The sequence below is a fragment of the Phoenix dactylifera genome, chromosome 9 (assembly GCF_051530095.1).
Source record: "Phoenix dactylifera cultivar Ajwa chromosome 9, Ajwa_hap1_PhDact_Kaust_v1.1, whole genome shotgun sequence".
Lineage (NCBI taxonomy): Eukaryota > Viridiplantae > Streptophyta > Magnoliopsida > Arecales > Arecaceae > Phoenix > Phoenix dactylifera.
This window is the reverse complement of record NC_143198.1, coordinates 23761999-23773199: the sequence shown is the minus strand read 5'-3', so window position 1 is coordinate 23773199 and position 11201 is coordinate 23761999. Positions and strand designations below refer to the sequence as shown.

The 11201-nt window shown below is 44.0% G+C and overlaps 1 protein-coding gene and 1 pseudogene across 1 annotated transcript; both read left to right on the top strand.

Moving 5' to 3' along the window:
* The first annotated feature begins 4085 nt into the window (after window positions 1-4085).
* LOC103697522 (uncharacterized) lies at window positions 4086-5657 on the top strand. The gene is made up of 2 exons (XM_008779394.6): window positions 4086-4835; window positions 5017-5657. The coding sequence occupies exons 1-2, from the start codon at window positions 4214-4216 to the stop codon at window positions 5394-5396; spliced, it is 1002 nt and encodes a 333-aa protein (XP_008777616.4). The 5' UTR covers window positions 4086-4213; the 3' UTR covers window positions 5397-5657.
* A 3700-nt stretch (window positions 5658-9357) lies between these two features.
* On the top strand, window positions 9358-11161 carry LOC149752897 (vacuolar protein sorting-associated protein 28 homolog 1 pseudogene; annotated as a pseudogene).
* Window positions 11162-11201: the final 40 nt, after the last annotated feature.

Here is an 11201-nt window from a genome sequence, read left to right as displayed (position 1 = left end):
ACGATAGGCACATACATACATAGGTTGGTTCAACATGTGTCATACATCTAGAAAGGGCTTGAGTCACATATAACTTACTTTCAAAATTCAACCTTTCTTGTACGTAAGGCTGCAAATGGATCGGATTGACTCGTGATTCAATCCAATTTGAATCGGACCTAACTCGGACTTAAATTTTTAGGTTGGGACTGGGTTATATATGGATCCAACCTGACCCAAATGACCCAAGCCGTTGGATCAGAAATTTTAGAAATGAACCCAACCCAACCCGACTCAATCTTTTATTAGATTGGTATAATATATCCATATTTTATTGGCCTATGATTTTGTTACCAACCTTCTTTGGCTTTTTCCCTGATCAAGATGGTATAAGCATAAGAAATAAACTTGGTGATGCAATGAATATCTGAATTTCATACAAGACTTAAAAAAGAGAACAAGTACCAAAAATAACCATGCCAGCGACATAGTTATCTCTAACGGATGGATAGCAAAGAACAAGTCACAACTCAAAATCTTCAATTATTTATGACCCTTGATTGATTAATGTGTTTTGATTAAAAGGTGACATAGCGTATCACATGCTGCCATCTCAAAACTTTTTGTCCAACAGAGACGGTTATGGTGCTTCGTGTCCATATCCTTGCGTCATAGTATTTGCTCCTCGATCCATAGAAGGTGGCGCAAACACTCTAATGACACAATTTCAAGTCTTTAGGTCAAATTAACAGTGGCAAGGACACTATAGGTACTTCTTTTAATCCAATCCTCACTATGGACTCATGCAAGCGTATCGTGTTGCCTAACTTGGTGGCATTGATTGACTATAATAAACACTTTTAGTCGATCATAAAATTAGACCTATTCATCAAAGCTGAACTTAAAGCCGACTAATTTTCCACAAGAGATGAGCGGTCCAGGCTTCACCAAAGCTAAATTTAGTCTACACAAGCAACTGCTTGTGGCTGTCTTTAATTAGCTTCCCTTAGAACAGTCTCCACACTGCTTCAGAAATTGAACATGGGACAACTATATATGTCACACTTTGCTTCCTATCTTGGGATGGCAACTGATGTTTCCATCATGAGGCTTACGCCGCTACGCTTGCCGACCTTTTCCACACTGGTCGGCTGGCATGACGGTGTTTGACGCCTTCTTTCTTGCTTTCGTTCGTTTCGATTCTCTTCTCTCTTCTACGCCTGTGCTCTGATAGGACTGCCGTGACTGTTAGGTCCAAGAAAAGGACCGCACCATGGTTATGTGGCGTGAGACAATTCCTTCCACAATTTGCTTCTACTTCGTGCACCTGTTCAGCATGGCAACAGCATGAAGTCTAACTCGGTAACCCTAGTAATTTTTGTAAGGAGTGCTCTGGACGGAGAAATAGCTCTCTTTTCTGTTCTTTATTTTTGAGATTCCCTCTATTACTGTTATGTGTGGTTGGGGGCATGGGGATCGGAATCGAAATAAAAATCAGAAGAATTGTACTCTCCGATGTATTTGCTTCATGACTGGAATCGGAATCAAAATAAAATTTCAATGCCAGGTGAGAATTTAGATTAGATTTTTGAGAATCTCTCTAACTAAATAGCTGGAATAGAACTTGGGATCAAAATCGAAATAAGTTTTTAGAACTCATTTTTCTTCAACCAAACATGCTGATAAATATCTTCATCTTATCTATGCGCCTAAATTTGATAGGAAGTGAGGTAGGCAGCCTAATTTGATGGGGAGTGAGGTAAGTAGGGGCACTTTCACGTCTAATGCATAATTACGTCTTTTGGATGCATTGCCCAAAAGGTTTTCTTCTGCGCCACCAAAATCTGATGCCAGCACTAACTTCTAAGTTCATGCTACCATTCTACCAACATCCCACCTACCCACGTCTATTCTGCAGTGTAACCCAAACTTTGGACATTCATGGGGCGTGACATAATCTAGTGACATTAAAAATATATGAATTATTTTTCCTTCAGAAAAAACATCTTACGGCATTCGTGGACAAGCTGATTTGAAAAGTTTAGTACCAATAACAAGTCTGAATCGCAGAGAAATCTTTCTATATACCTAAGTTAACCTTCTTGCTGTCACCCTTTAATCAAACTGGCACCATTTTAAGCTGAAAGCAGTACATTTATTTCTCCGATCTGTTGCACATTTAACAATGTCGACCAGCATTCTCAAAACTGGCACCATTTGATGGCATGCATGTCTCTTTTAAGACCAGAGGAGCGGGATATAAAAAAAGAAGAATTCTTTTGGATTTTGAGAGCATGGATCCCAAAACTTAAACTATTTTTAGAGTCCAGTTGTACATGCCGGGCTCCAATGAGTTTTTTTTATATATATAGTAGATTTTCACAAAGCAATCCTGACGCCTTCAAATAAAAAATATTGCTACACCTAATTGTTGTTAGAATATCATGTTTCCAAAACTTATACAGAACTAGCTATAAATTAAAATTAATATTTGATTAGCCAGTAGTTAGGCATCACTCTCCATCTGAGAGGTCCAAAATTCGATTCCTATTTGTGGCATTCCTATCATATTTCTCAAAAAATGATTCATTAGATTTAATGTAGCCCCATTTTAATTGCTTTCAACATTTTTACTGGTTCATAATTGGCATTGGATCATAAAAAGGTGTGGTCTTTACCGTACACTAAATTATTAAACCCAAGATTGTTGATAATTTTATTGGCCAAAGGTTTCATAGCAACCATAACATAGATGCACCACCTAACACATGCATGCATTATGTATTCAGATGCAAATTGTTGTTAGGTCATTGGCTACTCAACGACCAATGAGCTAGATAATTCAATTTAAAACTCAGAAAGTTTGAGGCATATTTTGTTGAGGATAGTGGGACTTTGAAATGAAAATAAAAATGTGTAACTCCTATTCGAGTTGTTTGGTTGAAAGAAGTTTCATTTCTATTTCGATTCCCAAAAAATAAATAAATAAATAACTCTAATTCTTCAAAATCTATTAATATTTTTTAATATATAAATTTTTATTATAATTTTAATAATAAATTATATATATAGGAGAATAGAGCAGTTCTGATTTTAATTTTAATTCCGGCTCGAACCAAATGCACCTTGGATTGCTCTGGTTGGTGAGAGTAAGGAGGTGGTGGAGCCAACTGATGGGAGGTGGTGCATGCATGTAAGTGTCCGTACTCTTGGTCCAGCCATTAAAATTTTCTCACTGCATCGCCGCAACCGCCATCTTCCTCTCTCTCTCTCTCTCCCCATCACACTCAAACCAACTCCCCCTTGCACACACTCGTACACGATCTTTTTAATATTTTAGTAGTAACACGGGAGAATCTCGAGGCCATGCCTGGTCCCTCCGGACTTGCGGGCCAAGTTATGGCGGAGTACAGGAGAAGAGATACCCTCCATGGCATGGGGATGGCCCCTTGGGGATCCTGCCACCCCTACCGTAGTTAACGGTACGATTTTTGACCGTTGGGGAGCACCCTTGAGCTCTCATCTCCTTCAGAAAAAAAAAAACGCCAAAATCAAATTCTACTGAAGGCCAAAGACAGCCCTACCCTGATCCGTAAAGAACATATTTAATACAAACACCACCAAAGGAATGATCTTGTTCGTCCAATTAATGGACTGGTCCTCATCAAGTCCATGAGTATCGAATACGGGAGAAGGGTAATTCAGGACTTTTGAATCTCCACAGAAAACGAAACGAGAGAACTTTTTAACTTTGCAATTTATTATAGCCTGGTCTTCCAGAAATAGCCTTTACTGGCCGTCGAGTAACCAAAGGCAACAGCAAGAGAAATCCAGGCCGTCCGCTCGACGAATCGTACTATTTTTTGTGGTAACGATAAGGGTAGCTCTAATCGAATCGAGGGCATATTCGGAATAGAAGGATCTGGAAATTTTCTTGCAAGTTTATGATCGCCTCACTGAAAGGATAATGATGGTACACCCGCCGACAGGCGACAGCGGTGAGCGTGTCGAGAATTCGCTGATCTATTCAAATCCGACGGCTTAGATCTCCCATCTCCTCCCCCCCATCTCCCAAACGCCATCTATATATATCGCCACCTCCCCCGCTCCTCTCCTCCTCGAAAAGCCTCCGCCACACCAAATAGCCACACACGCACAGAGAGAGGAGAGAGGAGGGAAGAGGGAGGAGGGAGAAGGGAATCGGACGGCTGTAATCTCTCGCAGGTTGAAACAGATGGAGACGATGGGTTACCGGAAATCGAGCAGCAGCACGTGGGTCTTCTCTCTCAAGGCCATGGTGGCCTCGGTCGTGGTACTATCGGCGGCCCTGATGCTCCACCTCCGGGGAGCATCGATCCTAGGGTTCCTGGCCTCCGAAGTCCCCCGGATGTACGGCTTCCTGCTCTCCTGGCTCACCCCGCCCTACCTCTACTTCGTCATCAACGGCATCATCCTCTCCATCGCCGCCTCCTCCCGCTTCCAGAAACCTGCACCGGAGGGCCAGGATCCGGCGCGATCCGCGCCGTCGATGGCGAATCCAACCTTGACCCAGTTGCCGGAGTACATGCCTCCGGCGGAGGAGTACGCGGCGAAGATCGCAGAGGACGTGCAGCCGGAGCCGGAGTTCGTCGCGCCAGCGGAGTACGAAGGAGAGGAGGTGGTTGGTTTGGAAGTGGCAGCGGCGGCGGAGGAGGCGGAGGGTGAGGAAGAGTTTGTGATATCGAGGTCGAGCTGGTCACCGCAGCGGAGGGAGTCGAGGGAGACGGCGACGGCAACGGACTATTTAGCCGTGACGGAGAAACCGCTGTTTTCCGTCAGGTTCGGTCACCGGAAGAACGTGAAGCCCAGCCCCGAAGGTACCATATCCAAAATAAAAAAATTAGCCAATATCCTTTCAGTTTTGTTCCTAGTTTTTTTTTTTTTTTTTTTTTTTGGAACGCCGAACCGACCATCAGTCACTTAAATGGCTTGATTAATTAAAAAAACGGCGTGACAACGGCGTTACTAACGGCGATGGTAAAATGGTGATTCTCGCAGGGAAGGCGCTGCGGGTGGCGAGGGCGAAGCGGGGCGAGACGCTGGAGAGCACGTGGAGGACAATCACGGATGGCCGGCCCGTCCCGCTGGCCCGCCACCTCAAGAAGTCGGACACGTGGGAAACCCACGGCCGCTCCGCCCGCGACGAGCAGTCCCCGGCCCCGCTGATGCGCAAGTCCGAGACCTTCAACGACTCCTCTCCGTCGCCGTCGTCGTCGTCGTCGTCGAGAGGGCGACTGAGGAAGGAGCCGTCGCTGGGGCAGGACGATCTCAACCGACGGGTGGAAGCGTTCATAAAGAAGTTCAACGAGGAGATGAGGCTCCAGCGGCAGGAGTCGTTCAACCACTACTTGGAAATGATCAACCGCGGCAGCCATTAAAGCAATGAGGTGGAGGAGGGCAAACCGTTGAGTTGTTGTTAATAACTTGAAAATAAGTAGAAAAAATGATAAAGTAGAAGAGAGGTTTGTTTACCTTCTTTTTTTTTTGGGATTGGGGGGGAAGAACTGAAGTACAGAAGAAGGTGTGTGATTTGTGATGCTTGTTTTATTTTTAATCATTTTTGATGTATTAGATTTTTATTTTCTAAATTTTGGTTTTCAATATATAAATATATATAGTGCTCTTAGGATTGTTGTAAACTTGTATGGTCCAAGTCTCTGAGATTCCCTTCTCCTCTCCCATATCTATTATTAACTATAGCCGCTCCTCTACTACTTTTTCCTTTGATTTGCTGACATGTCTCCAGTCAAGCAAGCAGGAGAAGCCTTTCACTTTTCTTCCCCTTTCCAAAAGGAAAGCTCTCCGGGTCACATCAATTCTCTTAACAAAGTATGTTGGTAGAGTTGTTCACCAATGTCAATTTATCTCCCATAGGTTGGAATTTCTCCATCCAAGTTGCAAGTGTTTTTTAATTTTATTCGGTGTATTCGTACACGCATTGTATGATAAATCTACCATAGCGGAAAAAAAAAAGAAAGTTACGAAGTGTTTACCCATCTTTTATCACTGAGAAGCGAACTAAGATATTAATTTGAACTATAAGGTTCCGAGTTTGCATCCCTTGCTTCTGACCAGCTCGAGCTCAGATGCCTAATCCTACTGAGAAACTTTTACTTGGGTTAACAAAATGTACTTTAAAGCCAATAATTGATTCTCATCCGCCTATCTGAACCACAGGATGCGGTATAGAAATTGTAGGTTCCATCACACGAATGAACAATGGAGACTGCGGGCGACACTGTATCTATCGTCTCGAAATCCCATGCATTCACTAACATTCCCACCAAATTGGAAGTAACCAAGGATCTCCCCCACTCTCCACTTGTTTACAAGCCTCTCTGTTCTATAATAAGAAAAAAAATACCCAACAAAATAATTTAGAAAGTTATTTAAATATTCTGGTCAGTTTCATATTGTACCTCTCAAAATTTACAAAATGCTAGATGTGATTTCTAAAGTTAGCTAAATAGTTCAATATGTTCTAAAACTCTATTTGATATTTAATATTGCGAAGGCATCGTCATGAAGAATAATTTTGCCTTGATGGAAATGACTTATTTATTAAAAAAAATCTTCTTTTCTTCTTTTCTTATCCCTCATCATTCTCACCATCTCCTTCTCTTCACCTCCTCTTCCCTCCCTCTAAATTATGCCGCTGTCCTTATCTAACTTGATCCCGAGCCCTATCAAATTTCACCATCTCCTCCTCTTCCAATACCTCCTCTCCCACCATCTCCTTCTCTTCTTTTTTTTTTTAGAGCAGGTGGGGCTCCGGAGGGGCTTGGGTTTCCTTCTCTTCCAACACACTCTCCTTCTCCTCTTTAAACTCCATTTTGTCCTCATCCTTACCGCCATCTAACCTAATCTTGAGCCTCACCTAGCCACTCCCACCATCTTCTCTTTCAACACCACCTCCTTCTATCTAAATCTGTCATTGCCCTCGTAGCTTTCTCTTCATCTAACTTGATCTCAAACTCCATCCACTCCCACCACCTCTTCCAACACCTCCTTTTTTTTCCTAAATTCTATTGCCATCCTCATTCCTTCTCTCCATCCCTTTTTATCTATCCTCTCTATTTAAACCACTTCTTGCAAAGGTATTTGAGTCTTAAAAATTTTACTAAACCTAAGAAAGATGGATGGTAGGACCAACTACTTTACTAACTTGAAGGAATACTTTAAAATATCTTAAACTTGAGAAGTTAAACGAATGTTTAAGTAATTTTATCAATATTTTAATAATAATTCCATTAACCTGTCCCTCTTACAAACATCCAAGAAACCCTTCAATACATCCGATAAAAGCCAATTGCCGATTGCCTGTCATTAAACAAATTTGGAAGCCACGGAGTTAATGTTTGTTGCGAGAACCTTTGGCAATATTTTGAACATACTATGTAGCAAGCAAATAGGTCTTAAGTCATGACTCTTATCAGGCATAGCTAAATCTGAACACATTTACCCCATGTTCCCACCATATCCCGGAAAGAGCAAGAAGGCCATATTTGATGGGTTTCCAATAACGCATAAGGAACGGTAGAGGAAATCCCTCCCCCAACATTATAATTGTTACAATGGTCTCTTGGATTTGCCAAATGTCACAAAAAGGCTAGATCGAGATTTCTTGTAGATGCCCAATTCCTTAGGCCCCGTTTGGGGGAGCTTTTGAAGGTTCAAAAAGCACTTTCTGGCCCTCTAAAAATATTGTTAGATAAAAAAGGATGTTTAGTAAAAATTTCAGAAAGCTGTTTTAGATTTTTCAGAAAGCTAAAAACAGCTTTTTGAGAGAAGCTCCATTTTGGAGTTTTCCGAAAAAGCTGTTTTGAGCTTTGTTGGAAAGTTTTTTTGACCAAAATATCCTCATTTAAAAGTTCTTTTTTCTCCCAAAACCCTCTATCCGCCTCTTTCTCTCTCACCCATTCCCCTCCCTCTCCCTCTCCCTCTCTATCTTCTATTCTTCTTCTTCCTCTCAACACCGCCGCCCCACTTTCTTTTTTTTCTTTTTTTTTTGTTTTGGGAGGCAGCCACGGTGGCAGCCATCACGCTAGCCACCACCCATGACTGGCGACCCATCCGCAGGTCGTCGCGACGCCACCCGTGGTGCCCGGCCGGCCCGTGGAGCGTCCGACCTCGGCCGTGGGGTGGCTGGGCCTCCGCCAGCCCGTGGGACCGGGGAGGCGAGCCATAGCGAAGCCCCCCATGGCGGTCCTCTCCCAGGCCCCCTCCCGTGGCTGCCACCTCCCGGGCCCCCTCCCGCAGCCGCCACGACCCGACCCCTTTCTGGCACCGCCGGTCTCGCGGAAGGAGAAGAAAGGGAGAGATGAAGGAAGGAGAAGAAGAGAAGAAAAAAGAAAAGAAAAAAAGAAGAAAAGGAAAAAAAAAGAGAAGAAAAAAAAGAAAAGGAAAGAAAATAAAAAAAATAAAAAAATAAATAAATAAATAAACACATAAATATGTAAATAAATAAATAAGATAATAAATAAATAGATTTCAATGAAATAAAATAATAAATAACTAAATAAAAAATAAATAAAAAGAAAAATAATGAGTGGGTGGCAAATAATCTGATCTAAATAAATAAATAAATAAATAAAAATATTAGTAATTATTTAACTAATTTTATCGTCTAGCTAGAAAATTTGTTAGAGAGATAAATGATCATCAGAAGGGTAAAAAATTAATTTATTCTAATAATTATAATATTTTATATATTTACTATTGTATTATACTATAAATATTGTATTTACACTAATATATTATATTTTACACTAACATATCATATTTTATCGTATTTACACTAATATATTATATTTTATTATACTCTATTGTATAATACTAGTAATATCACAAAATACTTTCTCAGTTTGTTTACCAAACACATGTTAAAGTACCACAGTACTTTAAAAATATAGTTACGAAACGGCAAACAACTTTTTATAAAAGCTCTAATTCAGAAAACTCTACTTCCAACAGCTCTACTTGTAAAAGCTCTACTGCCAACAGTTTTCCCAAACCACGTCTTATTCTAACTCATCGAATATCCAAAGCAACAAGGCAAACCCGGACCCATTAGGTTTCGCTGGAACTCAACCCTAAGTCCAACCACCTCCTCTCTTCCATCCTAGCTTCCTCTCACCTCCTCGGCTTCTTCCTCCTTGTTGCTTCGCCGTCCGGGAGATTCCTTGGGGCGCTTAAACCTTAAGGCTGTCTAATTGTAGCCCCACCGTTCCGTTCGAAAGAGAGCGCACCGTTCCGAAAACAGAACCCTTCCAACCCCTCCAAACCATCATCCTCATCGGAGCGGTCTGTCCGCCCATGATCGCTGCCGCCACCGCCGCGATGGAGGTGAACCTTTGGAACGACAAGCGGGAACTAGGGCTGTTAACAGGCCGAGCTGCTCGGGCTCGGCTCGGGCCCGGCTCGGTAAAAGCCCGGCTCGAGCTCGGCTCGTTAGTCAAACGAGCCCGAGCCCGAGCCCAAAAAGAGGCCCGTTTAAATCCGAGCCCGAGCCCAAGCTCGAGCCCGAGCAGCTCACGAGCCCAAACGAGCCCAAATGAGGGTTCAGTCCAATTCCATTTAATTTCTTAAAATCAGATTGAATTAGTTCAAGTTTGGACTCAACCCGTTAACCCAAACCCAATTCGTTAACCCATTCCCTCCTCCTCCTCTTTCTTTTTCTTTTCCTCTCCTCTCTTCTGGGTTTCTCCAGAACCTTCCAGCCCCTCTTTCTTCTCCGTTTCTCCCCTTCTTTTCTTCTCTCTGCCGACTCCTCCACCGGCGACATAGGAGGGGAGGAGAAGCACGGTGGGTATGGGAATCTGTACAGCCAGGGGTACAGCCTACGGGGTGGAGACGGCAGCCCTGAGCACGGCGCTGTTTGACGACGGGCTGAGCTGTGGGGTGTGCTTCGAGATCAAGTGCGCCGGGGAGCCCCTCCATCCTCATCACTGCCACCAACTTTTGCCCCCCCCCCCCCCCCCCCCCCCAACTACGCCCTCCCCTTCGACAATGGCAGCTGCTGCAACCCTCCCCGCCCCCACTTCGACCTCGCCATGCCCATGTTCCTCAAGATCGCCCAGTACCATGCCGGCATCGTCCCCGTCTCTTACCGCAGGTACATACATACCTATTACCGCCCCACCCACCACGGCACCACCCCTTGCTTTCTTCTTCTTCTTCTTTTTTTTTTTCATCCTCCACCGTAGATCTTCTAATACTACCTAGTTCCACTTTTTTTTTTTTTTTACCTTTCTTTCTTTCCTTCCTTCTTCTCTTCTTCTTCTTTTCTTTCTTTCCTTCCTTCCTTCGTTCTTCTCTCATAAGACGAACCGAGCTTGGAGTCGGAGATGGGGAGGGCTGAGGCTCGGTCTTGCGCTCGGGCTCGGGCAAACGAGCTTTACGAGCCCGAGCCCGAGCCGGGCTGTGCTCAGCGAGCTCGAGCCCGAGCCTAATACAGGGCTCGGTACCGAGCCCGAGCCCGAGCCCGAGCCTAGACTTTTGTGAAACGAGCCGAGCCGAGCCCGAGGAGGCTCGGGCTCGGCTCGGCTCGTTAACAGCCCTAGCGGGAACGCGAGATGCTTGACAGCTTCGCGGATCTCTACGCCATCATCAAGACGACGGAGAAGCTGGAGTGCTCCAGCTTATCGTCCAGCTTAAGACCCTCTCCTTCTCCCTTCGTGACGCGGTCCCCTCCATCGACCACTTTGCCGACGCCTACAAGATGGACCGCCACGCCGCCCTCAACCGCCTCCTCGTCTCCGGCGTCCCCGCCATCGAGCACCGCGCCCCCTCCGCCGCCGAGTGCGTCCAGCACTTCATCACCGCCATGGACTCCCTCAAGCACAACATGATCCTGCCGCTGGACTTCGAGGGGAGAGTCAAGGTCAGGGAGAGGCAGCTCCACTTTGATCTTGAATCCTCTTGCAACGCATTCATGGCCACCCTGCCAATGTATGAAATGATGATTTATCAAAGCAACAGTTGCAAAGTTATAAATACCTTTTATGGTTTGCTGCCAGCGCATTTATTTGAATTAATAAAGCTATTAACGCATCCTAAATCTAAATCAATTCATGTATCTATTTTCCATAACCTTTATGAATATAATCCCAGAGAATGGCTGGCTAATCTATGTCCATTATAGTTTCAGTTCGTAGTATCACACCCAAATTTTTTTACAACAA